The 21,603-nt window shown below is 37.5% G+C and overlaps 1 protein-coding gene across 3 annotated transcripts in view; it reads right to left on the reverse strand.

Moving 5' to 3' along the window:
- Positions 1–21,603, reverse strand: part of LOC112055790 (uncharacterized) — a 37,310-nt gene that overhangs the window by 3,139 nt on the left and 12,568 nt on the right. For all 3 annotated transcript variants that reach the window (XM_024096005.2, XM_024095998.2, XM_052882383.1), the window contains exons 2-11: positions 12,315–12,407; positions 8,263–8,404; positions 5,498–5,638; positions 4,620–4,788; positions 3,927–4,041; positions 3,447–3,563; positions 2,760–2,955; positions 1,649–1,814; positions 1,129–1,246; positions 554–674 (exon numbers count right to left, since the gene is read on the reverse strand). In XM_024096005.2, coding sequence (XP_023951773.1) covers positions 554–674; positions 1,129–1,246; positions 1,649–1,814; positions 2,760–2,955; positions 3,447–3,563; positions 3,927–4,041; positions 4,620–4,788; positions 5,498–5,638; positions 8,263–8,404; positions 12,315–12,381 — 1,352 coding nt within the window. In that variant the 5' untranslated portion in view covers positions 12,382–12,407. The remainder of the gene's footprint in view (positions 1–553; positions 675–1,128; positions 1,247–1,648; positions 1,815–2,759; positions 2,956–3,446; positions 3,564–3,926; positions 4,042–4,619; positions 4,789–5,497; positions 5,639–8,262; positions 8,405–12,314; positions 12,408–21,603) is intronic.

Raw genomic sequence — 21,603 nt, forward strand, 5'->3', positions numbered from 1 at the left:
ATAATCATTAAACAAACAAGCCCAATAACATATAGTATATAGGTATAGTCGCCTATACAGCATACCCTATGTACGTCTCAATACACCCACAGCTAAATTAGAAAGTTGCGCACTAAAGGTGCGCACCAAAAACGTGACACTTTTTCGTTAGTTCAGTTGGTTTTACCCCTCGGATTTTTCTCATACCGGGCGCCTTATATATAAAAATCGATTCTTAAGGAGTAAACTCCAATAAACTCCAAAAGGAGTAAACTCCAATAATAATAATAAAAAAGGGGGGCTTTTATAGTGCCTAAAAGCAGTTGAAGGAACAAGTAGAAAACCATCCCCGATGGCGATGGTACACTGGTGGGCATGCACAGATCACGTTCTATAGTGCGTCACGCTGCGCCCATAAACCAGGCATAGGTGTTAAGCAAACTTTTTTCTTTAAAACAAGTTTGTCTTTGTCACTTTATATAAAGTAAGAAAGTGACAAAAATAACTTTTGGACAATCTAACACATATCAGATATCAGTGAAACAAGCCCAAAGGCGTATAAAGTTGTGTTTACTTAGTCATGGGAAAAGATTCGTTCAGTCCGGAGTCACCGTGCAGTGTGAGTGTGACGCGACCGTAGTTGGGCTTCTCTCCGACCTCGTGCCCGCCCCAAAGCGCCACGTGGTATTGGTGGGCTGGAAATAAGATTTTAGACTTTTGTTTACTTCAAGTAATTTGATTTTTGTGACAGATCGGAAGATAAACGAATTGAGTTTGCTAAATTACTTAATTTGGCACACTTCACAGCTTGTTTTGCATAATTGCCCACCAATCTTTATATATGTACTGACTTGCCTATAGGCACATGCTTTATTTCTAGATATTATTTGAATGTCATCATCCTCGCCTCACTTCCTTATAAGAGAGCCCTACAACACTGCAGTCCTATGTGGGCATAGGGTATGGGGTATGAATGGGATTAGGGTGATAATCTTGCAAAAATCACAATCGATCATTGTCATAATCATGTGACCAATGTGACCAGCACGGCGTCGACGTTAAACGTCCTCTCCGAGGCACCACCAACTTTTGAATTGTTCACAGGGCAGTTTCCCTTGGTTTGAATTACTTGAAAATGTTAATACATACCGCAGAATGGTTCCTCTTCTCTGGTAAGAAGATACAGCTGTCCACGGCCGAGCGAACGGTCGGCGTAGTAGCCCATGTTGCCGCAGCGACGATCACCGTCACACGGGAAGCATTTACCCTGGAAACATTTCATATACTATTTAAAAAAAATCTACCCACGAAAAATAATAATAGACATTTGCCAAAATACCTGATATAGTGCTAGTCGATCGGTCAATGTCTCGTGCAATAATTGTTTATATTACTGTTCCACATGACGATAATCTGGTTAAAGCCGAAAAGGAAAAAGTATCAAAATACTTGGACCTAGCTCACAAGATTACCGCCATGTGGAATGTTGAGTCAACTCTTATCGTTCCGGTAGTTTTTTCAGTCAATGGTCAATGGAACATGGTCAATGGACAATGGTCAATGGACAATGGTCAATGGAAAAGCTTCGACCAACATCTTAAGAAGCTTTCACTTAACTGTTGGATCAAGAGTCGTATACAGAAGGCAGTAGTATAAGTGCTATAGTTACCTCGACAAATGTGTCATAATCTGAGCAAGGGAAGGCGGGGAAATGGCATTTAGGCGACACGGAATCTGTGAAGAATTTGTACGCACGCCGGTGGTTGCACAGCGAGCGACCTTCGGGTGACGCACCCGCCCACGGCAGCACCAAGTCCGACACAGCTCCTACGAACCTGTAAAATAAATAGTTATACTACTTGCAGTTACAGGTATTTTTTTTTTATTCTTTGCAAGTTAGCCCTTGACTACAATCTCACCTGATGGTAAGTGATGATGCAGTCTAAGATGGAAGCGGGCTAACTTGTTAGGAGGAGGATGAAAATCCACACCCCTTTCGGTTTCTACACGGCATCGTACCGGAACGCTAAATCGCTTGGCGATACGTCTTTGCCGGTAGGGTAACTAGCCACGACCGAAGCCTCCCACAAGCCAGACCTGGACAAATTAAGAAAATCTCAATCTGCCCAGCCGGGGATCGAACCCAGGACCTCCGTCTTGTAAATCCACCGCGCATACCACTGCGCCACAGAGGCCGTCAGACCAATGTCAAATAATTAAATGTTTCGTACGCGATTGTACTTAATGGTAGTTAGGTATCAGTGTCTTATTGTTACTCGTTACTCTTTTCTAATCGTATATAGCTAACTGAATCGAAAATGGGTACTACGCATAGTTTAACTTACAGACCGATTACTATTTGCTAATAGTACCTAGTTGATTTGTTTAAAATACCAGTACTAATTGCAGTACCTGTATAGAAAGGTTTTTCAACCAGATCAGTTCTATGGCAAATCAATATTTAAGTACGGCGGACAAAACATGCTTACCAGCATTTACAAGGGCAACTAGGTTTGTGTAGCCCACAGTTTTATATAGTACAGGTCGGTAATTATGCTAGTTAATTGCCAGAGACGCTTGGTGAATTACTTCGAGTAATTTATTTAAGTAAGGTTCTAAGCTCGACTCCTATAATTACCAAGAAATATAATTAAATTTACTTCTAGCTTGGACTACAACAACAATTAAAGCCAAGGTCAAGCTATTTGGTACATCTTCAAACCTTTGTCGTTTCCGGTAATTAACTAAAAACAGTTGTATAATTTGGTGTAATTACTAACAAATTAGAGCAGCCGTGTTGGACGCGACCTCCGTTAGGGTAGAAGTCGACGTGCCCCAGCGGCTGGGCGGCGCCCAGCCCGCCCAGTATCAAGGTCTCTCCGTTCGAGTGAATGACGTCTACGAACTTGGCGTCCGAACGGTCCAGCCGAGCTCTTGGGTCTTGAAACTCGAAGAGCGGACCGGCTGGATCCAAACCTGTGAAAGTTAGGACATCATTGTTAGAAAAGTACTGCAGTCAACGACATTAACAATAAAGGTTATAGGAAACCCCTGAAAGTACGGAACTAGTTGACTGAGGTTTTCTATTTTATTTGATGTTATTTAACTTAAGTAACTATTTTAAATCTAAATACTTTTGTGGCAAAAAAATGCAACTTATTTTATAGTTTTACGTCATAGCAATTTCTTCAAGATGTATTTTAAGGTAGGTATGTATAATGAGATGCAGAGTGTGACATTATTCTTTCAGAACTCAATTTTTTAGACTAGATTTTATTTCTAAAAATTATAATAGTCATGAGTTATAAACACCATTTGTCCTTTACCCTCTAATTAAACGAAAATCTCGTGCAAAGAATGAAACCAGTAACGGCTCCGAATTACTATTCCTAGCCACTCGTATTAGGATGAGGTAGTAAATTCTGCTTAGTATGTAAATTATGTGAAAAGTTATTTCAATAATGTACCTGTAATTCGACTTATATTTTTCAATTCGGAGCCAGCAAACCCAGCCACGTGAGCTCCGAGACTGAATCCGATCAGATGAACATCTTCGAATTTCATATCAATGTGTTGACCTAAACCTGTAAATAGTTAGACGTGGTAGTTAGGGAACAAATAGAATCCTAGTCTAGAAATTCTTCCCAAGGAAGAGAAATATGGAATTCTATATCGATTAACTTGTCGGGTCAAATATTTATGTTCTAAAATAACTCAGGTTTGGTCTGGTGAATAATTTCGACCGTGGTAGTTCGTCATTTTACAGGCAAAGCCAAAAGCTTTATTGCAAAGTTCAAAGATTTGGCGTTCCACTATGACGCCTAGAAGCTAGTAGATATTGGTTAAATAAACTCCTCGGAGTTCTTTCTCGTCATCAATTTGATTTCACCGGATAATCGAGTCTAGTTATACTGTAGGTACCTTATCTTATAATCAAATTAGCTCACCTTCTAACAACATAGCGAGCTGTTTTCCGACCAGCCTAGTATTGGCTGCGGCGCGGAGGTAATTCGGCATGGACGCCCCACCTTCCCAGTCCACACAGATTACGTTGCATTCTTCCTATAAAAATAGATATGTTAAAGGCATTGAAGTTTTAAATAGGATAAGAACAGAAATGACCTACTTATTTTAGTGGAGTGAAAAAAATGTTTGAATCAAACAAACTTTTCTGTTATATAATCTAGTAGGTAGGTAGAGTAGGCAGCGCCAAACTTCGAATCCACTTTGAACATGAGGCGTATGATTGCGCAGTAAACGAAAACAATCCACCGGGGATGATTGCTGCGAAGTTTTTTGCGTTTTGCGTTTCAGTATCAGAGCGGCCTCGAAGATTGACGCATACATACTTATACCCAAGTCTAATAGTTATAAAAAGCTGCATAGCACCGATCATGAACTGTTTAAGCAACTATATAATGCACGATACACCTTGCCTACCTTATCTACGGTGAAGGAAAACATCGTGAGGAAACCTGCATACCAGAGAATTTCCTTTACTCTCTGCGTGTGTGAAGTCTGCCAATCGCCATTGGGCCAGCGTGGTGGACTATTGGACCAACTTCTCTCATTCTAAGAGGAGACTCGAGCTCAGCCGTGAGGGTTGATAAAGAACGACACCTTGTACTTCTACAACTCACCACCGCCATCAGTGCGGAGCGCATCTCGTACACCCACACGTTGTCGCAGTTGGAGCCGAAGCCGTGCACGATAACGCGCGTGGGGCGCGCCGTGTCGAAGGCGCGCGCCGCCCAGTGCCACGCGGCGGAGATGTTACTGGCTGACACTGCTACCAGCGGCTGGTCCCCTCTGACAGACATTTCAAAAAGCTTGGTGGTTATTTATTCTTAACTTCGATAACTCCTAGATAGATAGAGCAAAAAATCTAGATTCGGTATACACCTGGAACGTTTCAAGGAAACAGGAAAGGACTCATGCACTCGACGAGTACATATTTCACCGTTCCATGTGTCACTCTGCCTCCGGGAAGCGTGGAACACAAAGGAGATTAGTGAAAGCGTTGATTCTCACAGAATAACAAGAGTAAAGTATTAGCAGCTTGTTCTTTGGTGCTGTACCAGAAAGGGGAGAAATGGACAAGAATGACGAATAAATAACTTTTCGGAAGTCAAGAAGGCTGCCCAAGAAACACGCAAATAGCAAGAACAGGCTTGCCCTCCTATGTCAACTCCTAATACAATATTTGGCCCGTAATATAATTGTTTGCTGCTGTAACTAGTACTGACAATAGGACATGCACTGCTCTTCTTTCTTTCTATCTTCTATCACTATTCCTATTATAAAAGTTAATATGGTTTGTTTCTTCAGTTAACCAGGTCGATGTCGCCACAAGTAGTGGTCCTTGTTGCTTTGTAATGCATCTAATACCTACCTATTAGATAGCTACGTAAGAGAGCACCGACATCCACAATGTCGTTTTTTGCTTTAGGTGTTCGGCTAGCGACCAATTTCTGATCCGAAATATTTAGATAGCATAATTATTGATAAGTATAGGTACCTGCTGGTTGTAGAGTATAGGAGGAAATTAGTTCCGACTTCCTGCGGTGAACTCGGCAAAGTCTCCAAGTATGCGAACGGGCCCGTGTCGTCAAAACACCCAAAGTCGCCATAGCAAACACTCCCTTGTGATCTCTTGGTCCTGTTAGTGAATAAAAAAACGAAATTAAGAAGGAAGGTAAGTAGGTGCCTACAGTATTGTACATAGGTACCTACTAAGGACTAATAGTGGCGTGCATTTCATAGATGTGAGATGTCAAAATGCATTGCTTACCCTAAGAACCTTAGACCAATTACTATAGGACCTGCCTCGCTAGACGTTACCCCTCTGTCAAAAGTATATAACCACGATCTAACCTACTGCATCTATAGAATCAATGTTTCATTGAGTTAAATTTACAAGTAAATTTAAATTTATAGTTGTGGGTTGCCAGGTCGCCAAGATCAATAGCCGGACAGGCTTGTCAGTTTGGTCGGACATTAGGGTGAAATTTGAAAAGGCCGGACACACTCATTGAGGAATTTGTGTCTCTGTCGGTATAGTATAAAAAAAAATTATGCATAATAAGCTTTTTGAGTATTATTATAAATATTGCTAAATTCTAATTAAATATAAATAAAATCAAACCAGTTTCAGTATTTTAGTTCTAAAAGCAAAAGCCGTTTTTTTTGGCCGGACACGCAATCAAAAAGCCCAACTATGTCCGGCTTTATCCGGATGCCTGGCAACGTTAGTAATATGTTGTATAAGTATAGCATACAAATAAAAAAGGATATATTTAATGGTGTTAAAATATTGTATGAGTTTACCTCGTTACCACTAAAAAAACGACAGAAAATTTTGTTGGTGAATTTGAGTGAGATACAAGTCCAAAGGTATTGTATAGTATTGTATATAGTAGATTAGTAAGTTTAAGATTAGTAGTTTACGTATAGTGCCTTCCCTAGTTAACCATTTTGTGCTCGCCACTGGATACTAATAAACGTTTAATCGCGCTTCATTGGCAAAGTAATTTTGTTAAGAACTTAGAAAGTACGCACCACTGGTGAAAGTGGTGATAATATGATTCGCTTTGTTGTTTAAAACGTGGTTTTTTAAGGAAATATTAGTAACAATTAAATTTAACAGCCGTTAACATGATTTAACACAAATAAGTATGTCTGTAATTTGTACATTTGAATTAATTTGTTTTAGTCACGATAGTATCTGTAAAGACATCACTATAAAGCTGATAAGTAGGTCGTATGATTTGCAAAAGTAGGTAAACAAGATTATTTTAGTCATCATAATAAAATATTTTTGAAATCGGTCCAAAACATAACAAAATCGAGCCTAACACATACAACCTTTTATAAGGAAGTCGTTTAATAAGATGCAATCTAATTAAGAATAAGGTACAGCAATTAGACACTTTGTGCTAGTTTTCCGTGTACGCAATACGAATAGATGAACGGCTCAGGTATTATAAGTCTGTAGACTCAACATTAGGTAATTATGGCTAGACCTAGAAAGATGCTCATAGGAAACAATTCACGTACCTACTTAACATGAAGATTCATTAGCGGTTAAAGGGTCGGACTCAAATTTATCATGAATTAGGTAAGTCTTAGGTTTGATTCTCACCTTTTGGTCTGTTGTCGTACCCACGCATTTTGCGGACGTATTTTGCGCTTTGTACAATTTTGTACGTACAATGCCTACCCTAGTTAAGAGCCCTGTGCACGCCACTGAACGCATAAATTCGCACAGATTAGCAGATTGTCTTGACCACAGAACTTGTTTTTTGACAATCATTTGGTCAAGACGGTCGGTGGTTAGTGCAGTGACCATTAGCTACAGTACCGCAGCGACTGCAATAATAAGTCCTGCTCCCGGATTAGCATATATTTAAGAAATTCCTCAGAGCCTCCCGTTTACACACGAATCAGAGATGACTAAGATAAAAAATATATGAAAAGCATACGAAAGTTAAAGCAATAGGGATGATGACTGGGTTTGAATATATTGATTTTTATGATACATTCGGGTAAATAAGGTCAGTGTTAACTAATTTATAGATCGAGATCTCTTATAGAGATAAGTGTTTCCTTGTATACTGTAGTTCTTTTTACTTTTGTGTGTTACTAATATTGGTACAAAATAAATTAAAAAAAAAAAAAAAAAATTATACATGAAAAGCAAAGATTGACTGGATATTTGCAAAATAAATAAGATTATAAAATTTCAAAATCTATTAGAAATCTTTTATCGTAATAAGAGGAAAATTCATACAGTTTAAGCTTTCTTTCATTTGACATTTTCAATACATGAACTATAAACATGAACGCACAAATAACAATGATATTATAATAGTAATTTTGTTTGACCGCCCATACAAATCTAACGATCAACACGACGATTTAATGACGACGATCAATACGACGTCATTAAATCGTACCTATTTGTATAGGGCTTTTTTCAGGGATCCGCGGCAGCGCCGTAAATCTGATCCTTTAAATCCCTGTAGCTCCGAAACGTAGCTCCGAAAAGCTCTGTACTTTACAAAATTGCTTTACTATTAGTATACTCCTAATTTATATACAATTTAAAAAACTGTCATCATCACTATTTTAAAATCTGCGCGTTTTAAATTCTCGTCTTTCTCGTATTCTACTTACGGTAGGTAAATATTTTTCAAAAATTAATTCTTTGAACTTGGCCCAGTAGGGGAAGAATTGTTGTGGCATCGAATTACTTTTATCCGGCACTGGTAATAATGCTGTTACCTTGTGCGCGATTTCTTGATCTCCCACTGGTGCAAGGAGGCCCGAACAGCGGCGAGCATCTCTGCATCATGTCTCTCGTCTTCAGCCTCCTGGGCGTCCGTCACTGGTCTTCCGTTGCCCCGCCATGACTCTAGTTCTGCATCTAGAAGACCAATACAAGACTATATGGGACAATGGATAAATAATTATTAAATTTTGGCCAAAGTAAAATAGGTGCTGCTTTGTGATTGTGCTTCATAAAACAATAACTAACTTAGATAGTATACTAATAGCTATACAGAGCCTCAATAGCTCAACGGTAAGAGCGCTCGGACTCATCAACGAGAGGTTGAGGGAGGGAGGGGTGTTTCGAACCCCGCCTCGTTGGTCTATTGTCGTACCCACTCCTAATACAGTCTTTCCCGACTAGTTGGAGGGAAATGAGAATATTGGTCATATTTAAAAGATATGGCAAATATTCTTAAAAAAAATAAATCTATATCTATACTAATATTATAAAGAGGTAAAGTTTGTAAGTTTGTAAGTTTGTCACATTTTTTAAATGGGGTAATCTTCGGAACTACTGGTCCGATTTTAAAAATTCTTTCACCAGTAGAATGCTACATTATCGGGGAGTGCTATAGCCTATACTTTATATTGGTATCATATATATTAGCCGAGTTATCACAGTTTTTGTCATACAGGTCGGACTGAAAATCCTCTTAAACAGACTTATTCGCATGCGCTGCCTTAACTATTGTGTAAAATTTAAATTAATGTATGGAGACTTTATGTATCTTTAAAAGTTCTACAAAAAAGTTCGCGACACCATATATCTATCTTCTATATATTAGCAGATATAGTACCTTTTGTGTTTTAAAAATTATTAATTTTATATACTTAGGTTTACGTCATTATTTATACAACTAAACTTTAATCCTTATTAAAATAAATTATTTAATAATCACAAGGATATTATGGAGATAAGATTTGCTTTTTACAGTATGTTAATTACTTAAATAGTTTCAGAGATAATACAAAATTTCTAAAAGACGCAGAAATTCCGCTATATGACGCCCAGCGCTTTCATGACACTCGCAAATAACGTAGCTTTCTATTGGTAAAACAATTTTCCAAATCGGTCCAGTAGATCCAGAGATTACCTCCTACAACCACACGAACTTTACCTCTTTATATTATTAGCATAGAAGTCTCTATTTCTCTTGGTCATACCACCACTCTCGAAGGACTGGACCGATTTTGCTAAGGGTAGGAATAAGATAGAGAAGTTATAAGGTAGGGTAGGGTACGGGTAGGGTAGCGTAGGGGTAGTGTAGGGGTAGGGTAGGTTTAGGGCCGGGTTTAGGGTAGTGGTAGGGTAGGGGTAGAGGTAGGGTAGTGGTAGGGTAGAGGTACGGGTAGGATAGGGAAGTGGTAGGGTAGGGGTAGGATAGGCGTGAGATAGGGGTAGGAAAGAAATAGGGTACGGGTCGGGTAGGGGTAGGATGGGGGTAGTGGTAGGATGGGGGTAGCGTGTAGGTAAGGTAGGGGTAGGGTAGGAGTAGGTTTGGGGTAGGGTAGGGGTAGGGTGGGGGTAGGGGTAGGGTAGGGGTAGGGTAGATGTAGGGGTTGGGTAGGGTTGGGGTAGTGGTAGGGTAGGGGTAGGGTAGGGTAGGGGTAGTAGTAAAGTTGACATCGAAATTTAAGCGGACGAAGTCGCGGGCGTCCGCTAGTAAATAAATAAAGCTATTTCTTTGGATATTATTTATATTTATGGACCTTGAATAACTTCCCGCTGTTTTTTGATAAAACTAATGCTTTAATTGAAAGCTAAGGTATTATAACCTTTTTCTTAACTAAAAGTATTGTAGACCACTAAAGTGTCAATGTCTTTCATTTTTCGACCGGAATACGAATCAGGTCAAGAAACCTATTCATCATATGAGGGTTTCTACGAATCAACCCATTTTTGCATCTTCACATGAATGGGGGAACTGCTTCGCTAGCCCATATGCTGGAATATGCATTTTATTGGAAAGAGAGATGTCCGGTTAATGTTGCGGGTGGGGTAGAACATCCCCATTGTGAAGTTTTCAGTTAGCTTCTTCCTAGTAATGCAACAGGACTAGCGTTTTCATGGCACAAAATCACTTTGCCATGTTTCTGCTTCAATAGGGACCGTCTTATTTTAATGTTGAACCAATGATATATAAAATTATCATTGTGTTGAATTAAAAGTGTCAATTGAAGTCGTTACCTATCTCTCGCAATATTCTGTTCAGTTTTGAGCAGCTCGTAATTTACGTAGTTATAATGACAGTGGCTAGTCGTGGTTCCTAAGGGGCTTCACTTTCAGTTGTAAAATATAGAGGATTTGTTTTTTCCAAGAAATTCTCAAAATTCTCAGCCCGGAGTTATTAAATTGGTGGTGTTACAACCCGTACTTCGAAAAGCATGTCGTTGGTTGATCGTTATAGAATCAAAAATGATCACTCTAAGCTGATAAGTTCGTCAGCCTGCATTGTAGCAGCTGCCAGTGTGGTAGATTTAAGCACCTTTCTCCTATGCAAAGAGGCCTCTATTGTGGATCTTTATTATAATATGCTGTATGTATCGTATATTATCTGTTTATGCGTGCCTTTTATCGAATATGATTTCAGCCAAAAATAAATGATATATTTACCAGTCAATGCCTCTTACTATTGATTGTTGTAAGTTTGAACGAGAATAGGATTTAAAATTTGCTAGATATTAAGGAATATACCTATGCAGAAACTTGGTAGGTAGGTATATCTATTGTATTCCGTTTCAAAGGAAGCCACTGACATGTAGGATAATAAAATATGAAGATTATTATCATCATTATCATTACCCTGGTAGTATTATCAAAGAATTATACACGTATCTAAGTTGTATAGGGTGCTCTTTAAAATAACAATTACAGAAGTGCCGACCTATTAGTAAGTATATTTCAACATAAAAGAGGGCGCATAAACAGAGACTCGTCAGCTAACAACTAGTTTAAAATTCATAGAGCGTAGAGGAGACAAAGCACAAAGAACCTAACCTGAATTATGCGTCTCCGGGTGTGCGCTGTCACTACTTTTTGCCTGGCCTTGATGTGTGTAGGGCAGTATCTCACTGGCCCATTGAACGAAAGGAGGCCGTTCCCATCGTCTTGTATGGTGGGAAACCTAACAACTGTTCGCGACATACAGTGGCACTTCAATAGAATTCAACTTTTTTATCTAAGCACACATTCCGCATTGAAAATGCGACTCTAGGCTTTACCTAGGTATTCATATTATAAAACTTCGTACGATGACATTGTTCGGAAAGTACATACCCCATGAATTTTGATTCTCTTGAGAATGTCGAAATGGCTATAAGTTTTTTGTGGCAAAAACTTACGTATATATATTTTTTTTACGTCACTTAGAAGTTTGATTTTTCACAGATCCAAGGGACACGAGCCCTGAGTCATCATCATTAACAACTGATATTCGGCTCACTGTTGAGCACGACTCTCCTCTCAGAATAAGAGGGGTTAGGCCAATGCGGATTGACAAACTTCACACACACCTAGAGAGTTAAGAAAATTCTCAGGTGAAAAGTTCCTTTACGTGAAAAGTTGGAGGTGTATGCCCCGGACCGGATTCGAATCTACGTCCTATGTCCTTCGAATCGAAGGCAGAGGTCATATTCAATGGGCTATCGCGGTTCTACGAGACCATTTTATTGTTTGGATACTGATGGAGACCACTGCGTCGCGTACATAAGGTCTACGAGTATATCGGACCACGGGCCAAGATATTCTTTAAACTTTTATTAATTTTACCGTCAACAATATTATTTTATTATAGACCAACCTCTGTTACATCTTTTACTTCGCGTGCCCACATCATTGTGTGTTTTGCTGCTTAATTTATCAAAAAAGAAAATCTGAAAATATTAATTGATTTTGCGATTACTACAACTTTGGGTAATTCATATCTGCTTTATGAATTACCCAAAGTTTGAAGACTGTTTTATTGAAGAAGTACTTAAGGCGATTAAATATTAAATGTACGTACATTTAGCTAGAACAAGGGTGGTACCCGCCAACAGGAGGGCGAGCGACCGCCAGGCGTGCCTCGCCATCCATGCGGCGCGGCATTCACGGACGTCTGCAACAATTACCATTTACATGTATTCATTTTAGTGTAGGTGAACGTTTAATTCACTTAATTATACCTAGTACTGTATATCGACAAAAGAAAGTCTTTTTTATAACAGAACTATATATATATTTTTTAAATTTAGATCTAAACTTGGTAGAAAACTAAGATAGTTTCTAATCTAGCTTTTCCTGTGAATTTTATTGTGACAGTTAGGTTTACGGTAGATAGCCTTTTAAAATATACACTATACCTAACTACCATTTTAAAATCTCAAACATTGCTTTTAGATAACAAATCAAGTAACGTAAAGAAAACAAGTGAGTTAGGTCTTGATAAATACGTTTCCATAAATGAAAAACATAGTAGGAAGGTAGTAGACGCCTAATCTATACTTTATACTTCTATACTTTGTATTAACGTTGTAAAGAATGTTCGTAGAGTTTTTATAATTTTCTTGTACGTTGTAAAATACAACGATTTGTTACCTGTTTGACGATGTGTATATTCATTCGATAGAGTTTTAACTGCTCAACAAAATTGTTTTTGGACAACTTAATTTTTAATTAATTTTCTGTCTCCGAAATGAACTAGACAGGAGGCAACAATCAACATTTTCTATACTTCTAATATATAAAATTCTCGTGTCACAGTTTTCGTTGCCATACTCCTCCGAAACGGCTTGACCGATTTTGATGAATTTTTTGTGCTTATCCGGTATCTATGAGAATAGGCCAACATCTATTTTTTATACTCCTAATTGTTATTCGAATCGTCCGTTGGTAGGGGAAGGGTAGGGGTACGGTAGGGGTAGGGTAGGGGTAGGGTAGGGGTGGGGTAGAGGTAGGGTAGAGGTAGGGTAGGGTAGGGGTAAGGTAGGGGTAGGGTAGGGGTTGGGTAGGTATATGGTAGGAGTAGGAGTAGGGTAGAGGTAGGATAGGGGTTAAAAGTTTACATCGAGTTTCACGCGGACGAAGTCGCGGGCGTCCGCTAGTAATATTAAAAAGAGGTAAAGTTCGTGGCATTCTATTCTTAATTCTGGGTAATGGGAGTAATCTTTGGATCTACTGAAGCGATTTTGAAAATTCTTTTACCAATAGAAATACACGTTATTTGTGAGTGTCGTAGGCTATATTTCATCCCCACAGTCTAACGGCAACAGCAAATCGAGGGGCGTCTGCTATTTGACAATATTGCTGTTCTCGGTCAACGGAGCTCATTTACCGATTTAATGAAAGCGACTGTAACGGATTCTTAACAATACTAATTTATGTGTATCCAATAGTCATTGATCAACATTCCCAAGTGACAGTAATATTGCCGCGGCCGACATTTGCCGCTATTGTTACCGTTTTTACGATTGCAACAATGTTCCGGACAAAATTTTTGTGCTAGCATTGTTGGTGTTACAGAAAGTGTCGAGCTGTCGACATTGTCTTATAAACTATGTGGTGCTTGAGTAATTTTTCGTTTTTGCTGCTAAATGGTTAATAGATAAAGGCAAGCTACCTTCGAACAAAATAAATAATTTTCTGCTTAAAAGATAGGTCAGAGGTGATGCTTGAAATAACAAGAACTTGGATTTGAGTTTACGTAATATTAAACTAAAAAAAAAATATTCGACTTCAAAAACACATACGAGTAATATGCTTGATTCGCATACTATGCCAATAGCTGAAATATATATTGGTAGAGTTGTATATTAATAGTTGTATCAATTATAACAGCTATGATTAATTATTTATGCGGTTCTACTATAAACGCTACTATTAATTGGACACCGCCTTCTAAACGATTAGTAGAAGCACACATTATCTACGATACTTTTTTTTTCTTTTTATACTCCACTAAAAAGAAAAAAATTGTATCGTAGATAATGTGTGCTTTTTCTTATCGTTTAGAAGGCGGTGTCCAATTAATAGTAGCGTTTCTTATTTACCAATACGTAAACAACTGAAATTTCTTGAAAACGTGAAATTTTTCAAAGATTATTTGTGTACATTAAATGTGATAAGTATATCGTTCCGTAGTAAATGTTACTCTGTTGCTCTGTGTTGACCTCATAGATCTTTCGTTTTGTCAAACGGTGTAAGCAGAAGGCACTTATCTTACTTTACTTTGAATATTGAAATTCAAATCAAGCGAAAGGCGTCTCAAGATTGAGGCCACTTGAAGTTGAAGAAAGATTATTTGGCACTTTCTGATAAAGATTCGATTCCTACATATAGGTACATTTGGACATAAGTAGGTATAAGGTAGTTACAGCAAGTATAGAGATCGTTTTTAGGGATGCTTAAACCAAAAAAGACATTCCGTAGTAAAAAAAATAGGAAGGTACTCAGTAGCGTAGCGTGCCTTGGAGGGGCACTGTATCCAAATAAAGGGTAAAGATTTCTCACAAAAGAAACAAAAATGTTTGCTTAAAATAAACATGATAGTGACTTAACCTATATAGAATGTTTCCAACTTTTGGGCGCACGCTTGAACTGGAAAAAAAGATTGTGGATACATTTTACCAATTTCTGCTTTTACACGTAAGGGCCCCCTGTAGTCCGGGGGCCCCGTACCATTGATACGGCTGATACGGCGGTAGCTACGCCCCTGTAGGTACTTGGAGAAGGACTATTTTAAAATTGATCAGTTTTATCGTATATCCTGCCGTTAGCGCTGCAGGCACGTGGACTTATTGGGTGGTAAGTGGTTAGCATTAATCGGTACCTTGCAATTGCGGAACCCTACAATGCGCGTGGCCCGACAAGCACTTGGCCGAGTTTTAATAACCAATTTAAAATTTAAATTAACGTTGCTAACATATACTTAATTGGCAATTGATCTAAAGTCGACGTTAAATACAACATTTTATATTTAATATGGTTCACCGTTACAGAATTTAAACGTTCAATATCATTCAAGAATTTCTAATTTTCTAGAGATGTCTGCTTTGATAAATCGTGGTTAGTAGCCTAATTTTGGTATATCTTAGGCTTAAAATAGTTTTATTAAGATCTAAAAACCTTTCTAATTTAGGATCGCTATTAGAACCAAAGTTGTTTGTGTCTTTTAACTGTGGGTTAGTAGGTATAACAAAGAAGAATAGATTTCATCAGTTATACAAATTATATTATAGAATATTATTCTTTAACAATGTTTTATATCACTGAATTAAAAAAAATATGAATTACATAGCCTTTAAATTTAAATGTTCAGAAATTATGTCAGGGTTATTTGTTGAGGTCAAATGTTTTTCAATCGTTTAGGAGCTCACCAGGGCCACACACTGAAATAACGTTGCGGAAAGTATCAATCAGATTACTAATATCTAATGTCCTCTTGACCATAAATTAGCCAAACAGAAAATCATATCTTGAGAAGATAATGTAAGCACTCCCGCTCTATGTATTCCCTTACCCTTCTAAGTAGTACGATAGGACTTGGTTTACGCGGTCTCCGTCATACAAGCTTACCTACACTAATGTCACCGAATTTCCGATAAAATTTCGCGATTATGGACAAACGAACCAACGATAGTAACAAATTTTCGTTACTTTACCAGATGAACAGAGAAATAAATAATAATCATCTGCACCTATTAGAGGTATCACGAGTTTTCATAACCTCAAATTGGAAGTATGGACCATAGTTAGTATAACCGTGTTGTTTGGAAGAGGCGAGGAGATGTCCAGCAGTGGACGTCCATCGGCTAATAATGATGAATGAAGATGACGATTTCTCTGTTACCTAACTGTCTTTAATCTGTGACTGAACAAGTAGGAACAACGAATTGTAGTAAAATCACATTTCTAACACTCCACCAGTAGTCTGCGTTTGTTACTTAAATATAAAACATCTGTGTTAAGTACTAAAACGGCCTTTTAGTATTTTGTGGGGATTTAGAATATGTTTTCTATAATTTGATAAAACGCGAGGGAATGACCCTTGCTTCAACGCTCGATTAGAGTTAAAAGTTTAAAAAGTTAGAGTTCAAATTTGTTTTCCTCAAAACAAAACTGCATTTTTTTCCTATGCACCCTAACACTTGACTCTACGCGTAATATAAACTCCAACTTTGTAACAACAAAAATCAGATGCCTCGACTGGTGACAAAAAGACTGACTCATTTTTTGCGCAAAGGTTGTCCTGGTTGTCCAGCGCGGAAATGCAGTCAGTATTCTTGCTACCATTCCACGTGGGCATTATTTGTATAGTTATGATAAGTTAGCTTAATTTCCTTATTGTATTCTTTCTCATTAAAAATAAATACTAGCTCACTCACTGAAAGAATATTTTACAACAACTAGAGGTAGACCGACACATTTAGATTTCCCTCGAAGTTAAACGTGACACGCATCTAATTGAGAAACTCTTCTTTGTAAGCACGTGTTGTTGATGCAATGACATTATTGCTGGAATAGGTTTTGTCAACAACGAATCTGTAGGTGCTATGGTTATTGTGAAAGTCGCTTTGCTTTGTGTACAAGGTGGCCTTGCCACGAGTACGATTACTAAGTACTTCTTGAGAATTCATTAAGACCAGAGTCGTCCAAGGACCAATTAGCCTAGAATAAGCTGGAAAATGCAAAACATATAATCTAATTGACAGCATATTTTCAGTTTTATGGAGATAGGGAATCAAACTTTTTTGCACTTTACTAATATGACCAATATTCTATTTTATCAATGTTAATGCTATAAATAAATTATAATAATAGTTCGTCTATAGCTATACAATGGGTGGAAACTTACCCTGAGAGTAATTTCGACTACAACGCCTCTCAAAGTAATACACGCCCTAAAGACGGCCTTTACGACTTTATCAACTTCTGATATCTGTGATGAAATCTGAGATCTTTGATCTCTGTTTTTTTGTGTTCTTCGGATGTTAGATTCAACTACGATAACACTGATCATTGATACACTTAGCTCACGAACCTCATCGGTCCCTCTAAGCAGAGATCCCACCTAAGTTTCCCGGAGAATCCGGAGATGGTGCTATAATTTAAATACATAAGGCTGCTACCTACATGATGGGTAGGTAGAATAGGATGGTACATGTAGTGACCGTCTTACGGCTTATGCCGAAAGAAAAAAAAATTGTGTACATTTTGCACTATAAACTTACGTAAGAGCTATGAAATGACTGCAGAACTTCGATAAGATTTCGATCTTCAAATACCATAAGTAAGCATCAAGTTATGATAACGGCCTCAGGTATTTAACTTTCCCATTTGTTTTCCTCACAAATCGTCGTCCAAATCAATAATTGTTTCAGACATACCAAAATTGCCTAGCTGATTGTGCTCATAAGCGTTTTGCTTTATGGCGTATTTCTGAATCTGATCCATAGTATACTCATAAGTACCTCACGTATGTACCTACTTAAAATTAAACATAACTTTCTGTTTATATTGGAGAAAGTTAATATATTTTTTTATATTGCCGCATTTCTTATCTAAATATTTTTACGTGATAATTAACAAGCAGCTGCGTGCTCAACAATAATTTATATGAAAACATAAATGTCCTTTTAAAAAAATTCAAGTGTGATCTTTTACGAGTATGAAGGACAACCGTCGCTTTGTGAATATAGACTTATTTTTTACTCGTAGTAGGCAAAAAAATACATCAAGGGACTCGTAAGTCTTTATGTTCTCGTTGTTTCAGTGGTTAGCTAATGTGGCTTGGTTTCGGATTTGGGTTCGAGTCCTGTCAGGCTGAAATATTGTGCTTTTATTTAATCCAAGAAATTTTCAACACTTGCCCGAAGTTGGGAAGTTAGTGATGCAATTTTCAAATTCATTTATTTCATGTAGGCTTAGTTTACAAGCACTTTTGAAACGTCAAGGTTGACTATTTATAAAAGCTCTACCACCGGTTCGGATGGCTGGTTCTGCCATCCGAACAGTTGCTTTACAGTTTAACAGTTGCTCTTTTAAAAGAAAAAAATATGTATTATAATTTACAATTGATGCTATATTATTATACAATGTATAATTATAATATTAGCATTCAGTCATTAGCCATCATTAATGTAAGATAGCTATCGTGTCAGAGTACTTATAACACTAGATATCACCACAGAAAACATAATTATGTACAAGATATCACCTTATATCCAGTGGCGTGCACAAGGTTTTTAACTAGGGTAAGCATTATTGGTACAAATTGTTCAAAATGGTAAATTCCTCCTCCAATACAGGTACGTAATGATAATGAATCCTCCGGGTATGCATTGCGTTTATGCATCTATGAAGTGCACGCCACTGCTTATATCCGCCAACCTACATTGAAGCGGCGTGATGAGTCTGAGCTGCACATCTTCCCAGTGGCGTGCACTTCATACATGCATCAAAGTACTGCATACCCTAAGAGTTGTCTTAGTGCTTATTAAATACAGATTTTTCTAGCTTGCTTAATTTTATTACTAGTGTAGGTATATCCTGATCGACAACCTTATGCACGCCCCAGTCCTATATGTATAATAATGGACCATTCAAATAAGCTGGTAATATAGGCTAATCTATACTAATATTATAAAGCTCAAGAGTTTGTTTGCTTGAACGCACTAATCTCAGGAACTACTGGTCCGATTTGAAAAAAAATTCAGTGTTAGATAGCCCATTTATCGAGGAAGGCTATAGGCTATTTATCTCAGTATTCCTACGGGAACTGGAACGACGCGGGCGAAATTGCGCGGCGTCAGCTAGTAACTAATAGAATTGTAAATGCTATTACTGTTATACCTATCTATAAATAATCTATATACTAACTACTACATGTTTCAACAGACATATTGGTCAAAGTTAGTGACCCGTAATAAGTTTAAATTGGTTTCATTTCATGCCTCGCTAACCATTGAGAATAGCCCGAGAGTAGGGTGTCATTAATAGCAGGAATTGTACATGGTACAGGTAATTTATTTCATCTAACTGTTGTATTTTTTTGACGGCCTTCGTGGCCCAGTGCTATGCGCGGTGGATTTACACGAGGTCCTGGGTTCGATCCCCGGCTGGGCTGGTTGAGGTTTTCGTAATTGATCCAGGTCAGGCTGGTGGGAGGCTTCGGCCGTGGCTAGTTACCACTCTAAAGACGTACCGCTAAGCAATTTAGCGTTCCGGTACGATGTCGTGTAGAAACCGAAAGGAGTGTGGATTTCATCCTACTCCTAACAAGTTAGCCCGCCTCCATCTTAGATTGCATGTGAGATTGTAGTCAAGGGCTAACTGATAGAAAATAAAAAAAAAAAACAAAATTCAGAAATAAAATATATGTTTATAATGTAATCGGAAAACCGAAGGGATTTGATAAAATTTCGGTGGTTACTATAATCTTTTTAACATAAAAATGGAACCGACTTTAAAGACGTATTTCAGTTATTTAGATTTTAACACAAAATTACTAAACCGATTTTTATGAAAACTAAATGGGATTAATCTGGAAGTATCTTCAAACAAAAAAAGAATTTTCAAATTTGGTTAATAAATGACAAAGTTGTGAGGACATTTGAAAAAAAAACATGCGCATCGAATTGAGAAGAAATTTTTTTAAATCGGTTAAAAAGTGAGTAAAATAACACGAAAAACGCATCACGATCTAATTAACTTTGATATTAAACAGATTTTCATGCGATTTCACGGACGGAAGGGGAAAAATATCCAGCTTACTGGCAATTGAATATAATCGCAGTTAAATTCAATTGCAAGTAGGCGCTTAATATGTATATAATTATGGCATGTCGCATTAACTTATGCATTTACTTACGTGAAATATAATATTATGCCTCCGATTGCATTCTATAATCCAGTTTCTTCTCTTTCCGTCTTTTGAGTTCACTTTTTTTTTTTTTAGTTCACTTTTTGCCCGACTCCAAGAAGGGTAAAAACGCAGTATGTTTTTTTATTACTTCGCTTGTATTCTTTTTGGGTTTGTATACTCGTTCCCGTTGAAATTTCAGTAATTAAAGTAATATTAAATTTAATGGAATGTTACATTGATGACAGGGGCGTAGCTACCACCATATTGATACCAGCCGTATCAATGATACGGGGCCCCCGGACTGCAGGGGGCCCTTATGTGCAAAGGAAAAATTAGTAAAAGTAGGAAACATCCTACATAGGTTACATCATCGTTATATTTATTGTAAGCGATTATTTTCTTTCCTTTTGTGAGAAATCTATACCCTTCATTATTTCTGGTCCGATTTGAAAAATTCTTTAAAAAAATATTTTATTCCCCTATTCCTACGGAAACGGGAACCACACGAGTGAAACCGCGAGGCGTCTACTAGTTTTAAATAAATTAGGTAAGAGTATAAAATTACATTCCTTTTCTTACTGCCTTCATTTCATTTTATACAGTGGCGTGCCAAAGTTTGTCGATCAGGGTACGCACTTGTAAGAAAAATTAACCAAATTGGGGAAATCCTCGTTTAATAAGCACTAAGAAAACAGCCCTTAGTGTATGCATTACTTTACGAGTAGGTACACACGAAGAATTCTCTTTTTATTCCCTTGTGTTTTACACTGCCTTTTTATAAGAAGTATGTACTAATACAGGTAAGCTAAACCCTAAATAGCTACCAAGCCAAGCCTGCTTTAATAATGTCAATTATGTAAGCGGACTTGACATGGTTTGTTGGCTCCGGTGATCTTTCACCAGTGGCAGTTTTATAAGTACAAAGTTAAAATTCCTTACTTAATCTCATGTTTAATAATGTGTTACTATCTACTAATTACTATATTATGTAAAACGTTTAAAATTGAAAATTAAACTTCCTCGACATCTAAACATTTTTAAAACATATGAGTATATCTAAAATTATATATGTAATATTTTAAATTTGCTTTTTAAGCATTTTATAAACGGTACAATCAAAAAATTTTGTTAATACGGCGTCTAATAAATTGATCCATGAGTCAGATGACCCAAAATGTATGCTTATTTTGGTCCAGAGGATTAGCCATGCTATCCAGAGGGGTAATGCGCCAGCGTGTTTGATCATATTAGTATAGTCTATAGATGTAGGTTTTAAGTCTCTTTTAGCTTACTATCTACACCAGCAATTATGTACTTTTTGACCAAAACTTCGAAGATGCTCAGTTGGTGGCAGATATATGCACGATGGTAGTGTTTGCACCAGTGATCTCTCACACATAACTACTACTCAAATTGTTTGTTGAATGTACTAACTATTCTCTATCGTCCTTAT

The sequence above is a fragment of the Bicyclus anynana genome, chromosome 7, assembly GCF_947172395.1.
Source record: "Bicyclus anynana chromosome 7, ilBicAnyn1.1, whole genome shotgun sequence".
In the NCBI taxonomy this organism is placed as follows: Eukaryota; Metazoa; Arthropoda; class Insecta; order Lepidoptera; family Nymphalidae; genus Bicyclus; species Bicyclus anynana.